At 35.6% G+C, this 26,680-nt stretch overlaps 1 protein-coding gene across 1 annotated transcript in view; it reads right to left on the minus strand.

Annotated features, from left to right (window-relative positions):
* Positions 1–6,607: 6,607 nt before the first annotated feature.
* Positions 6,608–26,680, minus strand: part of LOC107599084 (CDK5 regulatory subunit-associated protein 2-like) — a 29,797-nt gene continuing 9,724 nt past the window's right edge. The window contains exons 4-6 of the mRNA XM_016290571.1: positions 11,589–11,702; positions 9,605–9,681; positions 6,608–6,896 (exon numbers count right to left, since the gene is read on the minus strand). Coding sequence (XP_016146057.1) covers positions 6,872–6,896; positions 9,605–9,681; positions 11,589–11,702 — 216 coding nt within the window. The 3' untranslated portion in view covers positions 6,608–6,871. The remainder of the gene's footprint in view (positions 6,897–9,604; positions 9,682–11,588; positions 11,703–26,680) is intronic.

Raw genomic sequence — 26,680 nt, forward strand, 5'->3', positions numbered from 1 at the left:
ATATATACACACCTTGCTACATGTACTGCGTTAGGATAACCGAGACTTGTCATTTGCACTTATATATTGTTGCTCTTTTGTTCGTTTTGACTGCTTTTATTGTCCTTATTTGTAAGTCGCTTTGGATAAAAGCGTCTGCTAAATGACTAAATGTAAATGTAAATCTATCTATCTATCTATCTATCTTTGCATTATGGGAAAAGGTATAGCTGTGGCTAGGAAATGTTCGGCATTTATTCCATCTTTTTAGTTTTAAAAGATGTGGTGCAGTCATTAGTTTTATCGCATCTTGAGTACTGCCCAATCTGCATCTGAGAAATACCTAAAAAACTTCAAAAGGTTCAGAACAGAGCAGCCAGGCTAGTGCTTCATTATCCATTTCAGGCCAATGTTATTGATATGCATAGAAAATGACCATGGCTGTTAGTGAAGGATATATTACACTTACAACTGCTGGTATATTTTCATAAGGTAATCAAGCATCATACACCATGTTTTTTCTTTGAAAAGCTTGTATATGTGGGTTTTAGGCCTGATTATAAAACACGGCAAGTGAGTAAGGCTCAACTCTTTACCATGTCCACAAACAAATTTGATGAAAAAGACTGTTTTATCATGGATCTGTTGCTTGGAATAGGTTCCCATAAATATATGAAAGAATAATTGCACATATGTGTTTAGAAGAAAATGTGAAGATATGCTTATATACATGTAGATGTATGCGTTTTGGTGTATAGGTAAGGTTTTATGATGTGATTAGTGTCATTTTATTTTTGTTCTTATTTTAATTATTTGTATGATTTTTGTTATTTTGTACAGATTTGTAGATCCCAGAAAGATTACCAACCACTTTGTGGAAGCTAATGGGGATCCAAATAAACAAGAAACAATAAACAATATCTATCTATCTATGAATGGTTGTTTCTTTATATACATTATAATAAATGTGCAATTGTAATGGGTCCTGCTTGTAAATTGACTAAAAATGTAAATTGTTAATTTTTACAAAGATTTAAACAATCAGATTTGCCATCAACATCCACACAGTAAAACTTGTGGATAGATGGATCAATCTCTTATCAGTTAATATTAATTATATTGATTATAGATAGAAATTATTTGCACATTTTGGCAATTGTATGGTGTCTCTATGTGGATATTCGAATGTCTCTAGAATTTAGACAACGGAGACAGAACACCATAACAGCACTAAAACACAAACCACCCTTAATCAAAAACTTATTTATCAGGCAAATGTAGCATTATCTCATTGTTTATGTCAAACAGTGATAGTGATGGCAAGGGGTTGAGAGACAGTAAAATTAATGTGAGATTTCATTGCTATTCTGTGTACAGTGTGATGTAATTGATTGTTTATTTTTAAGCCTAAACCCAAGTCAAACAAGAAAGTGAATACTACATATCCCTTTACTCCCATTTTTCAATGGCATGACAATTTTTATTTATTTTTTATTTTATTTTTTGCAAAGAGCAGCAGAAAGTACAATACATGAAAATATAAAAAATAGAAAGAAAGCTTGTATTAAGTGTTGGATGATGAATGACAGGTTCTTTAAAAAACAACGAACATACCATTTAATTTTTAAACTAATTGTCGGTGTCTCAGCTTGCTATGACTGTAACACTGTCGCTAGATGTCACTCTCAGCACACTGGTGATGCTTCTTCAGCTAAATTAAAGCCATTTTCCCAAAAATAGGACCATTCATTCATTAACATACTCACTCATGGTTACTATATAAATATATTATATTAAGAACATATGCTAAACAATAATAGTAATTCTGTGTAGATTACATGCATACTTTTTTTTTTATGAACTTGAGAGAAAATATAAATAGAACTAAAAGTCTTACTTGCATCTCCTGCTCAGTATTGCTTTTTCCATGAGCCAGTTCTCCTCTGAGGGTCTAAAAAAAGAGAAAATTATATAGCCTGCTGCTTGACAAAATAAGCCATGTCACAGTTTAAAAATGAATATAAACCTTTGATTTCATTTTTCTGTTTAACCCCGTCATACTAAATAAGTCTAAATAGATTTTTTAAAGATTTTTCATTTTTAAACTGAACAGTTTATTGAACTTTGAGACAAAATATATATATTTTTAAAATCTATAAAAATAGTTTTTTTTTTTGAATATCATATTTAATACATCCGATGTATAACAACCGAATACATGATATAGGATAATATGGATCTGATACTCAAGGATATAACACTATTGGGCTATAGTAATGTCAATCTGATGATTCCTACATGCCACTGGATCAGAGTACTGTCAATTACTGTCTGACTATTGCACGTAAAGTTTGCGTTTGGAGCACTCAACACCACCATTAGGCCAAAGAGCTCGGTCAATGATTTGGCAAGGTAACGCTTTTTTTAAACCACACAATAAAGCTAAATTCAAAGGCCAATTTAAAAAAAAAGGTACAGTAAAAAGTGCACAAATCTGTATTTTGTTAGGGCAGTATTTGTGGCAGTTGAGAAATCACAAAATGTGAAATGGGCAGATAGCATTATATTGCTTGGTGTGTATTGTAAAGGCTACATATAACTTCAGACTCAGTTATATACAGTTATTACAAAAGGTGTGCGTTTTTGCGCCAATGCATTGTTTAAAGGATCAGGGTGTTTTGTAATTGTCCCATATAAAACTTTAACGGCCAATTAAAAAAAATTATATAATAAAATGTGAAACTTTAGTGTGACTGATCAAGCTTTTATATGTAGTTTGCTGTAAAAAAAAAAAAAAAAAAAGATTTTATAGGTTTGACTAATAATAATGCAAAAACTGACACTTGAAATCAATGTTTAAAATAAAATCTAATCAGAACAGACAAAAAGTAGTCACTGATATTTAAACATGTATCTGAATGCAAAACATAATAATTTAATTTAAACGTAGTAGATTATATAGTTGTGTCTGAGAACAATTTTTTAGCAACCAGGGATTGTACAAAAAATATTTATTTTTATAGGGCTATACAGGCATCTAGTGGCTACACAATGGAATTACTGGTATTAATTTTAATCCTTATTAACAAATATATACAAATATGATTTGGAAATGTATCATACATATTGATACATTTCCAAAGTATATTTGTATATATTTGTTAATAAGGATTAAAATTAATATCAGTAATAGCATTGTTGCTTTTTAAGATTTCACTGTTTACATTCAGTTTTATGTTATTTTGTATGTAATAATGTAACCAATAAATATTTCGCCTAGGGCCTCAAAATGGCTAGAAACGGCCCCATTCAAATATTACTAACAATATAAAAGTTTTTCTTGCATCACTTTATAGAAATCAGTAAAGATTTCACAGCACAAAGACACGTGTACCACAACCTATAGTTGGATGTTTTTAGAATTATACTAAATTGCCTTTTAGTATAGCAAAGTTTTGATCATTTTGATAATTTAGAAATGTATCAAATATGATAGAGTAGGCTTTACATGGCTACACAATTTCTTTTGCATTTGTGTCCATTTCCATGTTTTAGTTCATTTGATTCATTGTTTTCACAGTGTTAAACACGTTTATCTACACACAGGCTTTAACAATTTTATACGTCTCAGTTTGCACATGAATCTAAGGCAAAGTTAATATAAATCTCCCTGTGTATGTGATTTATACCCACACTGTAAATATACTAATCTGGGAGAAGTATTGAATCGCTCCTGCATGTGCCATGGTGCCATGACCTATTTCCAATGGCATGAATATATGTGTATGTGTTTATAAATACAGTCTGTTATCTGAACCCATTTTCCCTTTAGGGGTTGAATAGGGGCCAGAGGCCAAAGTGACCTAGTTAGCTGCTGGCTTTTAACCACATTGAGGAGTGTAGAGCCAGATATTGCATGCACAATCACATATAACACACACTGATGTGTGTGTAAGTGTGAGTGTGTATGCTATTTGCCCAAAAGCATTATACTGTGCCACATTGGCTGCTGCGGGGGTGAAAAAGGTTACTCATTATCAGGGCCACATGAAATCTATTTGTGCATTTTGATGGATGAGATCTTATACACACTACCTGTTCATCTTTCTCTTTCTGCTGGAGGGAAATGTTGAGGCTCTGCACTTGCTCTTCCAGCTGAGTTAGTTTTACAGTAATGGCGTCCCTCTGTGCACTCAGATCGGCTGTTTCTTGCTCTCTCCTGCATAGAGTTTCATTCAGTTCCTCTATCAACCTAACAGAAAGAAAGAGGAAAGGCATCAGAGATTGTTTTTTTATTTTCATTCAGAAATCTCAGAATAACATTCAGTACATCTGAATCAACTGTAGCGTATTCAGTTTTTTTTAATGTTGGTACTGAAATGTTTACCTGTCTTTCTTAGCCATCTCTTCATGTTGTGCCGTGGCAGATAAGCTTTCATTTCCCCCCTGCATTTCCATCATAATCCTCCTTTCTAGGCCCAAACAGCGCTGGGACTCTGAATCTACCAGAGAAGCCATTTTTTCTGCTTCACTTCTTGCCAGTTGAGCCTCCTGAAAAAATTGCATTGCAATGCAATGCAATAAAATGGACAGTTCTGTTGGTCTTGGATGCTAAAACACTTTGAGTATGGGATTCTACAAAGTCTCTTACAACAGAATTTGCTTCAAAAACACACACAAGAGTAAGAAAACAAGAACAGCAAAAGTGTTTTAAATACTGAGTGCAGTAAATGTGGACATCATTGTAATGAGGTCAGTTTATTGTGCATTGGAACAAACTATGCACCTCCTGCAGAAGCTGGATCTTGGTCTCCAGAATCTCTTGCGTGTGTTCGATCTCCTGCTGCCGCTCCTCACAGCGACGCTGCACCTCCACCTCATTCTGATTGGTCAGACTTTCTGCTGTGGTTCTGTGAAGTGACACAATACAAACAAAATAGCTATAGCGAACAATTTGGAAAGAATGTGTCAAAACAATTCCATCGATACAAATGGGAAAACAACGCTTTTGGTCTATAAGCTGCCTGTGCCAATGTGGATTTGTCTCAAAGTTAACTAAAAGGCTAAATAAATGAATTACGTCTTCCATGATCAGTTGAAATGTACACGATCACATTTTTTTAAACAAAACTGGAAGGCAAACAGCACTGAATCTATAATAAGTCTTAGTAACATAGAAAGGAAGTGCGTTTGCACTGAAATAAATGACAGTTACTTGATTTAAATTAAATGGAACAGTGCATTTTGCACCTGGTTAAACTGGACTGTGATTGCTTAGTGGACGCAGGAGTTTACAATGAAATACAGCGCTTAAAGGTGGGTTTAACCACCTTTTTTAAAAAACGCTTTAGAAAACTGATTCGAGCCGAGTAGCAAAACAAACTTGTAGCCAATTAGCAGTAAGGGGCATGTCTACTCATGATGTGGAGGACAGAGCGTTCAGTGCGCAGGACTGACATTAGCCAAGCCGAGCGACAGAAAGATAGAGGAAAACGTCTGCGGAACAAAAGAAGGCTTAAGGCAATAAGGCAAGAAGTAGGACCAATGTAAATATTGGATCAGCTTTCCAGCGCTGGAGAGAACTCAAGGAGCGGAAGGCCTGCGATCGTATGCCGAGGTTGCTTTGTTTCTTCTCGATAGGTGAGTAACACCGTGTCTGTGCCGCAACAACTAAAGTCTGTCTAGTACACTGGATGTGACAAAGCGACCATTGAAAATCATTTGAAATTTGTGTCAATACGCCATAAATAGAACACAGCAGCAGTTTTCTGTCGGGGATTTGTCGTGCCATGCCGCATCCAGTGTAGACCAGATATGTATATATATCTATGGTGTAGACAGCATCACTGATTATAATGAGTTCCATAGTATTTTGTCGCGCCGAGCCACTCGCATCCTATAACGGGGCGACAGGCATGAGACATGCAGATCCATTTGCAAAGCTTTATTCATAGAATGGTCAGAAACAGGTGAGGGTCCGACAATGGCAACAGGTATATTGAGGGCAAGACACAAGAGTAATCCGATAAACAGGCGTAGGTCGATCAACGGCTAAAATAATCCAAAGGGCTTGAAAAGAAGGGTAATCCAATAACATGAGCAATAGTCCAGGCGAGGTGCAAACACAGTCCGAAACAGCAAGGAAAAGGGTAAATCCAAGATACACAGGCAAAAGATCAGGAAACAGGCAATGCAACACTTTGACTAGACTATGAAAACTAGAACTAGAAAACTTAAACAAGGACAGGGAACTGGCTCCGTAAAGTAGCTACGCTAAACAGCATAAACGTTAAAGTAATACTCGGCAGTTTGAACAGGATCTGAGTGTGTGTTATATAGTGTGTGTGATTGGTTTCAGGTGAACGTGTGATTAGTGAAAATACTGCTGGGAAATGTAGACATGTGAAAGTTTGTGTAGTGAGAGAGTCATAAAAATGGCAGAGCGACCTCTGGTGGTAATTGGACGGAAGTCCATGAACCGGATTCCTGACACATCCAGTGTAGACATGGTGTAACATTGGTTTTGCTTTGTTTCACAGAACTAATCGTTGCCTGGGTTGCGAACGTATGTGTGGGGCAGAGCTATCAAAATAGGGGCGAGACCCTTTTGGGGTAGGGGCGTGTTTGTTTTGGTGATTTCAAATGTCAACATTGGCTACCAGAAATCGCTTACCCCACCTTTAAAATGGCACAAATGTTAAGTGAATTCACGCTGGCAGAATCTCTGCTACTAGATTAATTTAAAAATGGGTATCCCTGTACAGCTATGATCAGCTGTTCCTCCCCCTTGGCTGAGCTTTCAGTGTTGTTAAGGAAAGGGTGAAGCTGATTGGATGGTTATTGTCACATGACCTGGGGTGTGCTTGCAGCATTCTGAAAAGATGAGATGTTTTCATCTCGCTGTGGTGTAGACGCACCTGGAAAAAACAACCACGTTGCTTCTATAATGAGTGTGATTGCCGCACATCTACATTTGAATATGAACTTGACCAGGCAAAAGATGCGGCATGCATGTGAACGGCTTTTTTGACTATTCCTTTAAATGAACAAAATTTCTGACTACCTTAAGAAAAAAATTATTCTGACTATTTATTATCAGTAATTGTTCTGATGATTATTATTTGATAATGTAAGTTTATAGTAATAATTTTAATATATTTATAAATAATTATAATAAATGCAATACATTTTTAAAAATAATGTATAAATGATTTAATTCAGAAATTCTAGATAATTATAATTTATAATTCTAAAAATAACTGATGCAAAACCTGTATTTAAAAATAATTTTTATGGGTAGGTTTACCTGTGTTCTTTGGGAAAAAAGTCAAAAGAGAAATTACTGCTAGTGGTCATGTTTGATTTATTTAATCTTTGTCCCTAAGTACATACCTTTCAGACTCTGTAAAAGAGTTTCATTTCAGTTTTCAATCCTCCAAAGAGTACTGAAGAAAAAGAAGTGAGTCACAAAGGTGAGTCGTAACAATCTTTGCTCATGTCTCCTCTGGGATGTGTTTAGCAGGTTTTTGTGTGTGTGAAGGGTGTTACTCTGACACTTTAAAGTATTCTGGAGTGTCTATAAGAGCCTCTCACTCAGTGCAGTGCTCTAGGACCCTCTCGAGGACCTCGTAACGGCTTTTCCAGACTCCATTGCTGCATTGCAACGGAGCTGTTTTTGAAAATGATGATGGCTGCGGCACTGACCATTCCTGTAATTGTTTGATCCAGAGCAAACGGCTCCTCTGTGTTTTTGACTGCACCGTGCCAGGACATCCATTACTGCAATGAGCGATCTGAGTGATCGTCCCGGTCAGCCACTACATCAGTTAGTGTTAGTAATCAGAGCCTACAGATATGTCATTTAGCTTGGAAGGTGATATCGTTCAGTTTTGCTTGTTTTTTTTTAGTCCTCAGAGAATCAAATGTTAGTTCTGCGGCTCAGAACGATGGCTTAGAGGAAGCCATGAGGAAAACATGAGGAGAAATTATGAGGGAAATTTTTGCTTGATGGCTAAGACTCAGGTCACTGGCAGACACATCATCAGAACTGAACAGATCGTGTAATGGAAATGACACATAGCAACCGACTCATCAACAGAAAAATTATGTCACCTGAAGAATAACACAAAGGTAGGGGGTCTCGTTTATAGGTGATCCTCCGAAACGCCAATGGATTCTACTGTAAATGTAAATGTTACTGACATACTTCCATCCGACCGTACAAGAAAAAGTCAAGCACGAAACGTACATGAGGATTGAGTTGCTCATTGTGTGTTTTATGAATTGAATTAGCTCTTGTCTACCATTCAAAAGTTCGGGGTAACTGACACTTTTATTCAGCAAGAATGCATTAAATTCAAAACTGACAGTAAAGACTTTTACATTGTTAGAAGCAATGTCTATTTCAAATAAATTCCACAAAAATAGTATGCAAAAATATCCACATATGTGACCCTGGATCACAAAACCAAAAGTGTCAATTTTTGGAAATTGAGATTAATGCATCTGAAAGCTGAATAAATAAGCTTTCCATTGATGTATGGTTTGTTAGGACAATATTTGATCGAGATACAACTATTTGAAAATCTGGAATCTGAGGGTTCAAAAAAATCTAAATATTGAGAAAATCGCCTTTAAAGTTGTCCAAATGACGTTTTTAGCAATGCATATTACTAATCAAAACTGAAGTTTTGATATATTTACAGTAGGAAATTTACAAAATATCTTCAAGGAACCTAATGATTTTTGGCATCAAAGAAAAATTTATAATTTTGACCCATACAATGTATTGTTATCTATTGCTACAAATATACCTGTGCTACTTAAGACTGGTTTTGTGCTCCAGGGTCATATATTAGAAATGTTTATTGAGCACTAAATCAGCATATTAGAATGGTTTCTGAAGGATCATGTGACACTAAAGACTGGAGTAACATCTGCTGAAAATTCAGCTTTGCCATCACAGGAATAAATCATATTTTAAATAATAAAATAGAAAAATCTTACTGACCCAAAACTTTTGAATAGTCTAAAAAGGAGCTCCAATACCTTCTCCATCAGCAAAACGTGTTACAGGACCATGTGCACGTTTCAAAGGGCATCATGACACTCTGCTCTGTCCTCCAAACCTGATAAGTGTCCAACACGGACTTGGCAGAGGGCTCTGGCCTTTTGCGTTTCGAAGGTCAGTAAGATAAGTTGCATATGCCTTTGAGAAGCACTTATGCTGATAGTAGATTCACAGAACACAGACTTTTGTTTTATGTTAATCGTAAAATTGACATAATGATGTCAATATCAGCTAGAACTAAATACTTAAATATAATTATTTTATCTCATTTTTTGCTTTACAACTAAAAGGTTACGTTCACACGGTCAGTGTTTGGGACTGACAACCGTATTCACTAAGAGGTCTATACTGCTCATACAACAGCTCTCAAAAAGTGAGACTCGAAAATTTAAGGGAGTCAGTTCATTTACACTTTGATATATAAACGAAATGTGTAAATGTAACTGGATTTAGCACTTTAGCACTTAGTGAATGTAGGCTAACTGTAACAGACAAAGAATTTGTCAACAGCAAATACATAAAGATATAAGCAGCATATTTGTGTTTGATACTTACAGTGCATTATCAAGCTGTTCCTGTCTTTCCTGGAGTTCTTGTTTCAAGCTTTCCACCTCAACCTTCAGCTCAATGTTCTGAAAAACAAAGGGATTCTTTTAAAAAGTCATTGCAATCACACTTTACTCTCTTTTTGCAAATAAACTAGGTCTATAATGCAGGATCTGGAGAAAAAAAGTTTTCTTGTTATGCTTTTTGCGTGTATTTCATACAAAAATGTGATTTCCTGTGAGGTTGTTCTACCAAAATTAATTTTCTTTATTTCTGTTTAATTATAATAAACTATAATAAATATTGCATTAGAAATTAATGCTACACTATATTTACAGACTTTTTTTCTGAAGATACTCACCAGTAATTAATATGCTACATTAAAAATATTAAAAAGAATGTTCAGCGTGAGCTCTCTGCACGTGCAGCTGGAGTCTTGTGGGTGTAGGGAGACCTTAAAATAGAATAAGAGACACCAACCACCTGCTGTTCCACTCTCTCTGACACACAATCAAACCTGACCTCTCTACTTTTCCCTTCCCACAATGCACCAGGCCAGCAACAGAGACTTTTTTTTAACTCTCACCACCAGATACTCAGTATAGCTGGCATGAGATCAGTGCCCAGTACTTTGTGTGTATAGTTTTTGTTTTTGAAATGATACATACACATCCCATTACAATCCTCGGGGACGTTTGCCAGTAAAACTGTGTTTGATGAATGACAGCACAGTCGTTTTTAATTATTTGTGTAGCCTATATGGGTCAGTGGGACTAATATTTGTTTTATCAGGCTCATTTGAAAAGGTCAGAGACAGAAATAACCTAGTTTTGGCAATGCGTCTTTGGGCTTTGTTTGCACACACAAACTTCAGTTGTGACTATCAGTTACCAGCTAAGCAGTGCTATTTTAAGTCCAATTGTGCATAAACACACATTCATCTTAATCAAAATGAATCAAATTACAATACAAATGCTTTATGCATAAATATAATAACCATGCACCATAGGAATAATGGGCCTCCAAGTATAAACTGACATCTGACATCCAAAGTTCTGGGATAATTAGTGAAAATTCTTCTATTTTGCATTTTTAGCATTTAATATATATATATTCACTACAAATTACTACAAATTACCAGCATAACAATTTGAGTCAAATGTTTCATAATCACATATTTCAATGTGATCTCAGACTTTTGGACCTTTATGTCACTCTACATGGAACAAAAATAAGTAAGCATAGTGATACACTCTTCTTTTTCAGTGTTCCATATTGATATAGTTCACTACAAATTACTACAAATTACCAGCATAACAATTTGAGTCAAATGTTTCATAATCACATATTTCAATGTGATCTCAGACTTTTGGACCTTTATGTCACTCTACATGGAACAAAAATAAGTAAACATAGTGATACACTCTTCTTTTTCAGTGTTCCATATTGATATAGTATATGGACAACAGCTGCTAGACAGTCTCATCTTTACTTCCTCACAGTAACCAGACCCAACCAGTCATCCAGTCTACAACTCTACCCATAATCCATTTTTTTCAGTGCTGATAGTCAGTTTGTGACAGCTGCAGCGACTGCTGATCCATATTAATGTGCTGAACCACATTTCCAGGCTGCAGTTGTTGTGCACTGCAAATGTATAGATGGTTGGCGGTCTGCAGGCTATTTTAGGCCTTTGCATTTGCCAAGCCAGCAAAACAAATGCTGCAGTACTAGAATATGCCTGCGCAAAAGCTTTTTTTCACCCCCAACAGAAAGAAATTGTACTAATACAACATTTCAAATGTTATAAATTTATTGTATTTATTTATCACAATATTTGTTGGCCAAAACAATTTTTTGAAATCTTTGCTTGTTACCTTTTACAATTTTTGCTTTTTCATGTATTTGCATTTCATTATTGTTAAACTTTGCATCAGTTTCCATGCATCAGTTATGTCAACAGCTTAATTCACAATAGCCCAGTGACACTCACCCTGCGATGGACATTCTCACTGCTGCTGTCCTCAAATTTCTGCTGAAAACGCTCCTCCAGGAAGTAGATGCGAAGCTTGAGGCTGAAGTTCTCCTTCTTCAGGTCATTGAGGTGCTGTGAAATAGTACGGTAGCCGTTAAACATGACCGCTTTCGTCACGTTGTGGTTCTCGGACCCCTCATACCTGTGCCATACTACCTAAATCACACACTCTCATTAAATGCAATTAAAGATATCTAAAACAGGCCAAATAAGATGTAGTAGGTTTTCTAATACTAGAACAACAACATCAACATGAACTGCATGAACTGACACACTGAGGGTCCTCCTCCTGAAAGTGGTCTACCCCCATGCGTGGTGTGTGCAGAAGGAGGGGTGTCAAAATGATATTGGGGGGGGTCTTTTTTTACTTAAACGGCCACCAGAAGTATTAACTATAAGGATTACGGACATACTTGATGTGTTAACTGATCCAGATAATAAAATAGACAGAGGGAGAAAAGAAGGCTTACGTGCTAAAAATCACTGACTGCTCATTCCATTCAACTATTCAACTGGATTCTCAACTGTCATTCTTTATCTAACAATATTTACTAAAATTAAACCTGTTTCTCAAGTTTCTCTCAAACCATTTTTGCTGTGAGCTTTAGTATGAATGTGAATCTGCACGAATGCTGCCAGTTTGTTTCTCGGTCAACTATATCCGGCTGCCAGCAAGGACAGATTAAATTAATCAAAAGTAACACTGAAGTCATTTATAATGTTACAAAAATATATATATATTTCATATAAACACTGCAAAACTGTTTTTAGCATTGATAATAATAAGAAATGTTTCTTAAGCACCAAATCAGCATTTTAGAATGATTTTTGAAGGATCGTGTGACACTAAAGACTTTTGGCAGCTGAAAATTCAGCTTTGCAATCTCAGGAATAAATTACATTTGAAAATATATTTAAATAGAAATATAGCAATTTTAAATTGTAATAATATTTGTAAACATTACAGTTAAAAAAAAATTTTTTTTATCAAATAAATGCAGCCCTGGTGAGCATAAGAGACTTCTTTCAAAAGTATTTAAAAATCTTACAGACCCCAAAACTTTGAACAGTAGACTACATATTTAAAAATTATGAGTTTAATATTTTGTCCTATATATATATATATGAATAACAAGAACTTAGATTTAGATTAGAGATTTACTTACATGTAAATATGCACTTTTATTTATGTTTATTTGTTAATGAGTTTAACCATAGGAGGGCAGTATGGCTCTTAACTCTCCAGAGTGCGCTTTAGTAAGACTCAGGATGTTTCAGGGTTATTTTCAGGAGGTATACTGTACCAGCTGCCACTGAGGAACTCTGCACTGGAATTCAAACAACAGTCTCCTCGAAACCCAACCAACATATACATCAACAAGCTGAACACTTATGGGGAGACAGATTCACTATTTCTCAAAAAAAAAAAAATCATTAAGGTCCACATGCTATACGTATCTCTGGTGGGAGCATACACATTCTGTTCCTGTGGTTCACAATTCAAACTTCAAACTTGGTTTTTGTTACATTAAAAATTACTGCACAAAATAGCACAAATCAATAGATGGCTTAAATGAGTGAAGCTGGATATGGCTGATTTAATTACAAAGGGAAGTTTTGCATGCACAAAAAGCATGGCAGACAAAACTTCAAAGACTAGGACAACTGGGATTGACAACTCTAGACAACTAAAAACTCATTAGGGGCTCACACATACATTTAAAAGTAAGCAAAACCCTATTCTTTAAATTCTGGATTCAGTCCTACCAACAAACGCATTCAACTTTGTTAGAGGCAGCAAGACTGGATTACATAAAATACTGTTCTGTCCTGGTTATTTCCCTAGTGCTTGCTGTCTGCGCCCGATCACTAGTGTGATTGCGTTTCTCAGTCTGTCAGCGAGGGTTCTGCAGGTCTGAGGTTTTCCGTTGTGGGGGGAAAATGGGAGGTTTGACATGTTTGTAAAGAGACACATCGGCGTCTGGACTCTGTCTTTCTGTTGCTGTTTGACGGGGCAGAGGTCTGACATGAGAAGGCCAAAGACAGTGAGCTTCTGTGTGCTGTACTGAGGTTCATATGCACGCAGTCTCCATTCACTGACAGTGCTGACTGACTGACTCTTATTGAGTGCTTTGATATTATGAGCAAGTTAATGGGAACTGGCTTTGAAACAGTCGTTTAAAGGACTAGAAAAAAATGCAAATGAAGGGATTTGTCTGCCATAAAAGTAATACCAGATGACAAACTGTATAAATGATATAGAGTTCTGGTTAGAAATTAGGAATGAAAGTATATATTAATCATTACTAGAAACCATTAATCATAATAATAACTAGGTATAAAGGTAATGAGCAACAAACACAGAAACTCAGTCAGCAGGTCCTGTGATATTTCCCAGACTCACAGTACATTTAAGTCCAAGCCTTATTAATCTAATTCATTTTGCTATGATTACAATCTCCTAAAATACAACAGAACAGCTATAGAAAAAATGCAGAGTTTGGAATGAAGTGCATCTAATGAAGCCAGGGTCGCTCTTGTTTCTGTGCAGGAATGTATTCATGAACAGTTCTGTCTCATTTGCATTTACTATAGACGGCTTAACGTTGCCATGGTACCCGGTGTCGGAGACACTTTCTTTCTGAGTCCCAAATGCTGTTTCACTTCTCCCATGTCTTATAAGTATCCAGCATTTTTTGGTGGAATACTGCACTGACAAATGAAGTAAGGATTGTAACGTAATATGGGTAGATGACGCAGGGTGCCAAAAGACACAAACATAAATGATTTCATCTCGTTTTCTTTTAGTGTTAACAATTCAGATCTCTTTATAAGCTCAATTGCTTCTCCTAAACAACCATTAGATTAAATGAAGAGCAAATGGAGACTTTGCTAAAGTGTGCTGCATTTCATTTGAGAAAAAAAATTACTAATCAGATGTTTCTCTTCCGGAATTTCTATAGGCCAATACAAAATAAGTCAATAATTATTTTTAATGTCAAGGCCAATAGCCAACAAATGTCCAAAATTACACTACTGTTCAAAAGTGTGGGGTCAGTAAATTTTTTTTAAAGAAAGTAATACTTTTATTCAGCAAGGAAGCATTAAATTGATCAGAAGTGACAGTAAACTTTTACATTGTTACAAAAATGTCTTTCCAATAGACTTTTTGTTCTATTTGAAATAGACAGATTATTTTGAATTTTCTATTTATCGAAGAATCCTAAAAAAAAGGTTAAATAAATGCAGTCAGCATAAGAGGCTTTTGTCAAAACCGCATTTGAACAGTAGTGTATAAATCTATACTATTTTGTTTAAATAAATAAAACACTAAATAAAACACCAAAATCAATCATTTTATATGTGACAAGTGAATTTAGGCATCACAACATTATAATGCACAGTATGAAAAATGGATACTGATTTTGAGATCATTTTAAAGATTAACTTTGAGTGTTAGGTGATTGCAAATAAAATCAAAATGTAAAAACAGGGAAAATGAGCAGGCAAAATTCTTAATAAAATTCTTAATTCTTCTCTGATATATATCCTATATTGATTAATTTCACAATTCTACGAACAATGAATGAGCAACTGCTGAGAAATAACCTTTTTCTCTCAGATAATATGCAATGATTAGGCCTATATACAAATACACACATTAAGAAAGCATAAAATGTGCCAAACAAATTTAAAAAATCCGACACCCTTCATGTAGTGAAATATTTCAGTTTTAAATGACAAATGAGACTTAAGCAACAGCAAGCACCCCTTGGCAAATGTGGTCTTTGGGCTCAGTGAGGAAATCAGTGAGGAAATGCCTTTAGATAATGCTATAAAAACATGTTAAACAGCCTGATGTGCTATAAACATGCTGAAAGCCTGCAACGTCTCTCATCTGATACAAATTAAATCCAGAGCAAATTATTTTAACTACAATTTTACAGTCTAATAAAGACATAAATTATTTTGGACCATTTCTGTGTTTATATAAATCTTGTAATTATGATGATCGAAGCACATGGCTGATATGTTTGTGTAAAACTCAGCCTGACAGGCTAAGCCTGAGAGGGTTGAGAGCTCAGAGCCTGCGCTCTATTTAACACATACATAAATCAAGCAGAAAATCAACAGTCACCCCGCTGTACACAGTCGAGAATCTACAACTACCGTTGTATCATCTCATGTAATGATCGCATTGAGTCACATTATGCCTGACGGATGAGTGCAGCAATAGTTCGTTACTGCATTTTCATGTGTTTTCTGCCCTTAGAGGGTTTTCTGAAGCTTGCAGAGTCCCAGATTCCTGAGCCAATTCCACAGGACATCCTTCTTGTTGCCATGGAGACAGAAAATTTGGATGGAAGGGAGGCGGATGGGAACCTCTCTTTGAGTTAGATTCATGCTATTGTTTCATGAATACAAATCTAAAACAATTCTTCTCGATTAGTGATATGTAAAACAAACAAGCAAAAAAATGTTAAACCCAAAATGTCAAACAATCAGTCTTAAAGGGATAGTGCACTCAAAATTTAAAATTCTGTCAGCATTTACTCATCCTGTATGACTTGCTTTTCTCTGTGGAACACAAAAGAAGATATTTTGAAAAATGCACAATGAATAAACATTAAAAGTGAGAGGGTCCACTTTTTTTTATTGTATGGACAAAAAACATTCTTCAAAACATATTTTGTGGAGCACAAAAGAAGAATGTTATTTAATTTTCAGTGATTAAATTTAAATTGAAGTCTTTCCTGCACATAAAGGTATATGGCTTCAGAAGACTTGAAAAATAGCATACGAGTCATGTGGATTACTTTGATGGTGGATATTTAGTTTTTCATGTTAGAAAGAAAGTCATACGGGTTTAAAATGACATGAGGATGATTAAATGATGACTGAATTTTCAGTTTTTGGTGAACTCTTTCAAACCCCTTTTCAATTCCCCCTATGCAACCACTGTTTTTTTCCATTCACATCTCCCCCTCTTCCTCTCTCATTGGTAAATAATTTCCAGATGCAATGGCACGGGATGGTGCTAGTGGTACGTGTACAGTGGAGTCTGGCGAGGGAAGAGCTTTTCCACAGTCTATGCCAGCCCAACTGAATCTAACACGCAAGCACAAGCACTCTCAGACAAACATGAAAGCCATACGCTGGAAATACATATGGAAAAACACACACTCCAACACTGCTATACAGAAAGTAGGTTTTGTATCTGGCCCCCTACAGTGGTGACAACATTTTTCATGAAAAAGTAGTGGTCCCTCACATTGGCTTCAACAGTTTATTGGAGGAAAAGATGTCGTTTATGAGGCAAAGTCGCCTTGGGTACTAACACCCAAGGAGCTAATGGGATACACGATGCCCAGTGCAAAGGTAACATTACATAAAGGTGTCAACAGATGTCAGTTTTTAGCAAAAAAAAATCTTCTGCTCACCAAGGCTGATTTATTTGATAGAACACAGTAAAAACTATAATATTGTGAAATATCATTACAATTTAAAATAATTGTTATTTTAATATTTTTAAAATGTAATTTATTCCTGTGATGGAATTTTCAGTCTTCAGTGTCCCATGATCATTCTGAATTTTTTTTTCCAGAACAGAACATGATTTATTTAAAATCTTTTGAAACATTATAAAAGTTTTTACTGTCAGTTTTGATTAATTTAATGCATCCTTGCAGAATAAAAATATTAACATAATTTAAAACATAAACAATATTAACAAATATTAATATTAATAATCTCACTGACCCTAAACTTTTGAACGGTAGTGTACATAGTCTGAGAAACCAAAAAGACCCTAAAAAACATTCAAACGTTCTAGAGACAACTCTTTGATACTGAGATACTTTTAAGCACTGCAACAGCTCAGTTGGTCTCCAGCTACTTTCTTTGCAGTAAGTTCTAGAGGAAATGAAGTTAGAACATCACATCCTGGTGCCATTTACGCATCCAAACTACGCATTTTAACAGTGAGATTACTTTTCAGCTTGACACTGAATACCAGACTAAAGCCTTCTTGGCCAAAGATCTGATGCTCCTGCTGGAGTTTCCCAGCCCTTGCAGGGTTGTGATATTTTACCCAGGGAAATGTGGAAGTCCCTAGGCATGGAGTGTGACGGACGGCTCTCAGCGTTGAGCTCCAATCCACTCAGCAGGCCGATACTCCCACTGAGACTCTGGGCTTCGTTTCAGGCTTCAGCAGCACAACTACGGCTGCAAAATGATCAAACTACACAATATGACTTATTCTCATCTCTGACTTTGTCTGTTAATTTATTTACTCACATCTTTCTTCCTTTCGCTAAATTCCAATTGATGCTAAGCCTCTTTGCTATGACTCACAGGAAATATATCATACATCATCTCTTCGATGGCAGCACGTTACTCTCTGATAGCAACCGATTCATTATTTCCACATCTGTTTTCAGTAATGAGAGGAAGGACAGTAATCTGAGTTTTAAAGAAAGGCATAGCTCCACAGTCAGCAACATAAAGCCATCAGAGAAAACAGGGATAACTTCATCATGCTGAGTGAAGTTAGTCTCTGGTTCTTTCAGAATATCTTAACATTTAAGCCTCATGTTCATGTTTGATGTCTGGGAGATCCCAAGGCCCTTTTGCTAACTTAAAACATACTTAATATTGGTTTGATACTTCATGACCTTTCCTAATCTTATGATAACTTATTATAAACCAAATGTGATAAAAAAATTTAATATTAGGCCTACTATATGAAAGCAGCAAGCAGAATAGGTGTTGAAGGTTTTCTATGACACACTGGTCACATGCTCTAGGAGAAAAAAGTATATGAGAGAAAGAGAGAGTGAATTAGGGGGAAATCAGAGAGATGGAAAGTTGTGCCAAGGTGTTACTGCACTGGCAGAAGATCTAAAGCCTGGAACTCTCTCGCTCTTATTGCTCCCTCTTTCCATCTCTTGTGTCATCCTTTAAAACACATTCAGAGGTGTGAGTTCTGAGTTCCTGCCAGGGGAGGAAGTGATCTCAACATCTCTAGAGGAATGGAGAGAAAAAAAGCAGTGGGTGAAGGTAAGTTATAGGAGGCTTCACCTATCCCAGAGATAGGTGAATCAGCCAGTAAAGGTCAAATATATATTGAGACCATTTTGAATATGAAACACTGAACCTTAGACAAGAAAAAAAAGTAAAACTTCTAAAGCTTTTCAAATTCATGTAATTGTATTAATACATTTTTTTTTACATTTTCTTCTTTATTTTATATTACTTTATTTATCTATTTAGTTTTTATTATATACAGATTTTTTGGTGTTGTTTTAGTTAATTTTCTAAAAAGTACACTGCCATTCAAAAGAAATACTTAAATTAGCAAGGATGCATTAAATTGACAAGAAGTGACAGTAAATACATTTATAATGTTACAGAAGACTTCTAATCTAAGCAATCAGCTTCTTTTGTCTAACAGAAGTATCTGATCTCAAATGAAAAATCACTTAGTGAAACAATAATCACGTATGTTTATGTACACATAAAAGTCACTATAAAACAAATCAAGTCACTGTGATCATACCGGCCTTCCTAAATGAAGTACAACAAAAAGCGACTGAGATTGACTACTGTGTCACAAGCTATCCAGTGAGCCATTTTCCCAGAGCAAACACAGCGAAAGAGACCTCCTCTGCGCGAGCACTTCATGTTACAGGCTGAATTCTGTTTGGAAGAAGCAAAATAAAACACTGGTTTTTCGATCGCACTTCAAAGACTAAATCTGCCTTTAATTCAGTGTGTTTATGGTGAGACTAAATTATGGGATCAAGTTCAACCAGCTCCGAAAACCACTGCCAGTTGTCATGGACTTTTGCATTGGATGCTATTGTCCATGTGTGATGTGCAACAGAATTTCCCCTCAAACTCTCTTTGTTTTCTGTCTATTTCTGCCTAACATGATTGGGAAAGTTGCTTCGAATCAAACAGAGCTCAGAAACAAAGAGAGCAGTCATTCTTTAAAACCAGAGCATGTGAAAAAAAGCCAACAACCAGACCTCCACAGGTCACTGCAGTCTTCCAGCATCTGTCCGTGTGGATTCACTGACTGAAAAGAGAAATTACAGGCCTTTGAAATATAGACAACACAGATTTCTGCAATTGGAACAAATGTGTCCTTTATGATCTGGGTATAGTGTCAATTTTGAGCTTTTAACAGCTGACTTTTAAACAATGCATTGGGTTAGCCTAGAAGTACAATTAATACAGTTAATTTATATATATATATATTTTAATATTTATTCTATTCTTCAGTTTAATTCATTTAAATCTAATTAGATTAAATTAGAATAGATTAGAATAAATTAAATTCAACCAGTTTATCTGAAAGCAGGTTCACAGTACTTACGATTTTTTCTTTAACTTCTAGACATACTACTAAATGCAAATACAAATACAAACGTGTTTTTTTTTGTATCAGTGACTGTACCCAAAGACTATAGAATACCCAAGACATGTCACGCGTATAGTTTTAAATGGGCTTAAATGCAAAGCTCAATATGGCCGCTCTATCAAAGGAAGGCCCTTCTTCTGAATAAAAGAGCCAATTGCTAAACGGTAAAGCCATCTGCCATTAGAAGTCCCGGTTACTATAGAAATAGTCAGCGTTCTGAGACATGCGCTTAGGACTGCGCACTGGCTGGTCTAGCCTGGAAAAAAAAGCTTTTTTTAACTCTATTTGAGCAAAAAAAACAATGTTTATGAGACAGTTGTTGTCAGATTTCACTGGTGATTTCAAATATGAAATTTAATCGTAAGCTTGGAAAACAGTTTTGGAGAATTTGATGTTTCTCCATTCAAAGATAGATAGGAGCTGCACTTGCATGCCTGAGAGGCGTTTCAAAGATGGCCGGCGAGTGAAATGACTTGCTTTAGAGGGACATGGTGTACCAGTATTTTGCTGTCCATTTATATATGGATAAATGACTATGTACAATCACAGACATTGCTTTAAGGCACTTTAAACTAATGCAATAACCTGACCACAAATGATTTATTTAGAGAACACGCTGCTGTGGAAAGACCTCTAGAGTGCTGGTTGTGAAATGCAACAATGTATACTTTTATCATAGCATGGAGAGAATCTCTCTCACTTGCACTGAAAATTAAAGTTTATAAGAGGATTTTATGTATCTAAACTTCTATGTTCAGTACTCCATACCCAAAAATGGTGCTGTGCACATTTATATGGCTGTAACTGATCCATGTTAATATTTAAGCTTCAGCAAATAATTCCCCCTCCCCCAAAAAACCATGGTATTAGACAGTTTACATGTCTAATTGGATTGAGATTTAAGTAATTTATAAATTACTTAAAAAAATCTTAATCTGATTTATTCTGTCTCAGTTGTATGCTTCATTTAGGAGAAGTAGAAAAATCCAATTAGACAGAGTAAGTCAACCCCCGGCATTTCCTGACCAGCTGAATGTTTGATTATGGCCTTAAAATATCAACAAGAATAACACAAACACACTGACGCAAGAGAACCATACGGACTCCATCACTCTGAGCCTTGCTCTTCTTAATTTTACCTTCCTGACAAATTAAATAAACATTCATCTGTTTCCTATTACTGGAGCATTACCGATAATTGGAGTGGTATTTACAAACACCGCTGTTCCATCCTCCCAGGCCTGTCGTAATAATGGCCCTGTGCTTCCACCGCACAGTATCATCCCCTGAGCTCTGAGTGCTTTAACAAGGGTTTGATGGTTCAATTCTTGTATTTCATAGGCAGTTTGAATATTTTCACAGGGGGTATGGGGCACTCGAGTTAGCTCATTAAAGCAGACATTAGGTATATTTTCAAAATCGGATTACGACCTCGCCTGAGAACATGCAGGCCTGTGCGTTTGATGTCTAAACTGGACCGAGATCTCAAAATATGATCTCATGGCCTTTAAGTATCCCTCAGGAAAGAGAGCCCTTGGTGAAATTAGTATTATTACCATTCCAAACTACCACGCCAGAGCGCAAGCACAGCACAGCACAGACAGAGAAACTAAAGAACATTTGAGCACTGGCAAGATGTCAGAAAATGTAAATGCAAAAACTGAGTGGGCCAAGGAATGGAATGAATGAGAAAACCACCAAATACTGGAACAAAACAGAGCTGTTTGAAGAACCCAACAGCAAAACATCTGGAGAAGAAACAGATTTAACATTAATATTAAAAAAGAGCCCAATTCTGCAACACCCAAATTAACAATGAGCCCTCTAAATGTGAGTCTGGCAACTTTAGGAAAATAAGGGACACTTAGAATATATATGAAAATATAATAAAATAAAATAAAATATATAACTAAAGTAATAAATATAAATGTAATCGCCGATGCAATAGTGCCCATTCGGTCTGATCTTAGGTGCCCCCAGACCACGGTTTTTACCAAGGGGGGACATCCCCCCGGGACCGTGATTGTGCCCTCGTACCGCCATTTCTCCCCTGGCCCTCTGGAGGTCTGTGCGCTCCACTGATGTTTACAATAACCAATTGCAAATTTTCTGAAGAAGTGAAAGAAGTTATCATTCAAAAAAAGCCCTGAGAAGAAATACATGAAAGAGATTGTCTCTAATCACATTTTTCTTTGTGATTGCTGTATACTTTTACTTTGTAGAAGAGATCCAAAGGTAGTCAGTGGGTCAGAGCACAGAGTTATGTGTCACAGGCCTGACCTACTCGCTCCTATTACACAGTGACTCACTACATTGATATATGAGTGCAGGCATACACAAAAGACAGGTTACATTTAATTTAGAACATTTTTCTTCATGATTTAAAACCTTTTTTGAATAGGGAAAAAAGACTCAGACGATCTTTCTATCATTCAGGAATCCGACCGCAGCTTATTTATCATCTGAGGTCTCATTAAATCTGTAAATTTGAATGTTTCTTCATTTTTTAAATCCAGGTCTGCCATGCAATTTGGCCAGCGACTGTCAAGATTTACTGAGTATAATTTGGTTGGCTGGTTCTTTGACCTCAGTCTTTGCTTTATTGTACAATAATTGCGGCATTAGGTCTTCCACTAAGTGCTGAAGCAATTCATAAAAATATGGCTTTTGCTCCTCCCTGCATATTTTGTTTGTAATTGGTCTCATATGGCCTCAAGGAATAATGAAATAATAAAAATATTGAAATGGAGACAGGGGATGGCTTACGAATTTAAAATGAATCGCACACTCTCATATACCTATAAACGCAAAACAGAGGCCGTGACACACACTTCCTCTGGGAAATACACACAATATTCAATATTTGAATAATGTGCATATAGCTCGAAATAGAGATGATTTTACAGCTCAGGTTTGAAATCTGAAGCCAGAAATCAGGCTGCTTTGAACATACAGTTGGATCCAAAAGTATGAGACCATTACAGTGAAAATGCTTCTAATATGAATTTTCTAATTTCATACAATAAAAACACTTATTTTTTTATTGTATTATATTATTAGCATATTCAGCAAATTAAATTTTTTATATAAAAATAAAGACGTCAATTAATTTAGAATTTCTTAATATTTCATTTGTCCTACATTAAAGAAATTCACATGGTCAAAGCCACAAATTTATTTTCTAAAACTTAAAACTTCTGTTTGCTTACAGCTTTAAATTAGATTTTGAATCCTGTATTTTTAATGTGGTCTCAGACATTTTACTGCAGATCAGGCTTGTCAAAATACTAAAATATCTACTAAAATTTGTATATATATACTAAAACTAAAATTTGATACCATAACAAAAAAATTTACATTTTAAATTACCTAAAAAAGAAGGTAATTGATAATATAACAAATTCAATTAAGGCTTTGAGTATTTCTCAAATAAATTAACATTGTCTCAGTTATGTGTTGGCATTTTTCATCAACAGATCAAAGATTCACATAAAGTTAATAATGCTTTAATCTTTTTAAGGTACTTAATTAGCATGTGACAGTATCAAAATTTCAAATAATGAGAATTGCTGAAGCTATTTATTTATCATAGCTATTTATTATAGTCTTGAATTACAGTACAAAAGCTAGTAAAAAATGATATATAAAGATATAAAGTATAACTTTTTACAAATAACAAAAATAACCTTTTAATATTCAAACACAATAAAAATGTATAAAGTAAACATGTATGCCTTTCAAAAAGTGCAAAAACACACAAACATAAAGAATGATAAAGAATGAAAACCTTTTCAGTCAATACCTAGTTACCTGCTGGCATGGTTTGGTCCAATGTAAAAATGTATTTATTTTTTTTATGTGGCATTGTGACGTTGTTTCATAAACACCATAGTGAATGCAAAAAATGTGAATGGCTGTTTGAGCAGAAAGTGTGTTATTGTTACACATATTAGTTTATTTTCGATTTGGTATCGTATCAGACTACAGCCCTACTGCCAAGATTCCCAATTTCTTTCTTGCATCACATCTATAGTGGCTACTGCATTCTTTTCACAATACTTCACAATGCAACCAAATACACAACATATAGGGGTGATCTGTGAGGAATAATACAGTAGAAAACCCTCAGTAAATTAACATGGTGCGTCCAATCTGTAGACAGACATGGTGCAGATTAGATCCAACACTACGTTATCATCATCAACCATGACTGTCTCCATAATTTACACAGTATGATGGCTCTGTCCCTCTGATGCGGACAACTGATTTACTAGATCTGGCTCGAATTAAGCTGTCTGGCCTCGGTTCTCTCACTGTATGCTTGATAGTGCTGATCAGTGAGAGTGTGGGGGGAAAGGAAGAGGAAATGGGGTCAGGGGGTGAATCAAATATATGCTGTTGTAAAACAAACCAGTAGAGGGCAGTGCAAGACACTCATGGGACTACATGCGCTTTCCACAGCCAAAAGTCTAACAAAAAACCTCCCACACAAGATCCATAATCTTAAACGTTTCCAACCGACTCCTCCATCCCCATTCTATATAACTTCTATATTTAAAACGAAAGCAATTTAGACTGACTGTATCAAATATCACGCTCATGTCAGAGAATAATAACCCAACAATCCAGATGAATTTGAGTGAGATGAGAGAAAGAAGGAAAAACAAAATCAAAAGATAGCTTTCCATTTGTACAGATCAGGAGAGAAAGGCCACATGTAAGAGATTATACCAGTTCTGACTAAGCAGATATGAACCAGGAGGCTATGATATCCAGCATGGTTGGTCATAATACTGAAACGATTCCCTAAAAAGCTAAAAATGCACTTGAATACACCATGTGCCTCAGTTTATAACATTTATTTCCATCATTTTGTGTATTCCCTCTGCTGGGCTTGTTTCAGTAAGAATTAGCAGTTAAACCCTTAGTCATTTTGCCTTTGTGACATGTATCAGACATGAAGAGCAAAAAAGCATGAATTGAAAATTTTGACCTGTTTTGTATCTAAATTAAAAACTAAATGAAGGAGTGCTGCAAAAAACTCAGAAGCTCCAGAAAGACAGAACCAGCTCTTGTTGTCCATTGCTTTCTGAATTTTGGCAACTACTTGCTGAAAGGTATACGGAGCGCCAGGCCACAATGATTAGGTCTTGACAGAACCTGTCAAAAATCTCCACACTCCTGCCAAGTCTTCAAAATAAGGGCAAAATAACAGATTAGCAACTGTGATTTGTACTGAGGTTTTAATAGTGCACAAGCCATCTTTTTATATCAATGTAAATGGCCTTTGTGGTCGGTACAAATAACAGGCAACCATATGCTTTCAATTTCTGAAATGCAGCAAGAAGGGCTATTTGAAGAAGTGTATTTTGATTTTTTTCCTTACATTTAACTCTTCTACCTTCCAATCTCACCCACCAAGATGTTTGACAGTTACAAATTATATTTTGGCAGATTCGTATTTCAAGCTAGTGTGGAAACGATCGGCTCTTCCAACTGACAGATCTGTGGAATACAGGCTAGAGGCAGACTGTGTTCAATAGCATGAATGTTTCATCCATGGAGAAACGATCACTACTACTCATTTACATCTCACATACACGCAAAGGTTCAACACAAATAAGACACAAATGCACCACACTATTAGACAACATTAGCAAAAATGCACCAGTGAAAAGCTAAAAGATTACAAATAGGTATCAACACAGATGACCTGATTCAATTCAATTCCGATTTCATTTTGATCAGATTCTGATTCATTTGAATATAATGTGCTTTATGTTTTTGATTCGCTGAAAAGAACTAGCTGATAAGAGGTATTTCTTTGTAAATTAAACTACAGTGTTCACATTACCATGTAGCCACTAACAGGGGGATAGCATAAAAGATCTTGGGATTTTAAGAATCAAGATTAATAAACAATTAAAATTAAGAATCGGGAATAACGAACAAAGAATAAATTAAGAAATTCATTTAAAATTATATTTTAACGTTTACATAAAAACATTACAGAATATATTAATGTTGCATTTCCAAAATATTTATTTTATGAATATAATATATAAAAAATATTATATCATAGGTTTTAAAGATTTTACATTTTCCCCCAGTCATAAAAAACAATATTAAAGCCTAGTTTCAACTACAGCAGCTTTGAGGGGCATCAGATGAGATTTCTTCATTACAAAGCAGTGAATACGCAGATTTATGAAAATTAAGCTGCGGATAAATCTGAGTAACTCAGATCCGAATTAAGTGGGTCATAAACAACAGCTAAGACAACTTAAAATTTTTGACAAGCATTTTGTTATGAAGTACTGATATGTCTTCTTATATTCTTATCGGTGAATTGTGATCTTATTCTTTGGTGTCTTCATGCATGTTCTTCACAAAACTTTCACAAAGGCATCTCGTAATTGAAGGTAGCCAGGCTGAAGTTATATCACAGCCATAATACGCTGGCTCCCTTCCCAGAAAGAATTTCGCATACAGATAAACCACAGCAGCGTGTGTACACCAGACATTCCAGATCCTGCTCTGCTCCAGAGTGTGTTTTATGGAAATCACATTAAAAAACACTGCAAAAACCGGCTTTACTCGGCTGTGCACATACACATGTAGTTGT

This window comes from Sinocyclocheilus grahami, unplaced genomic scaffold (assembly GCF_001515645.1).
Source record: "Sinocyclocheilus grahami isolate Dianchi unplaced genomic scaffold, SAMN03320097.WGS_v1.1 scaffold260.1, whole genome shotgun sequence".
In the NCBI taxonomy this organism is placed as follows: domain Eukaryota; kingdom Metazoa; phylum Chordata; class Actinopteri; order Cypriniformes; family Cyprinidae; genus Sinocyclocheilus; species Sinocyclocheilus grahami.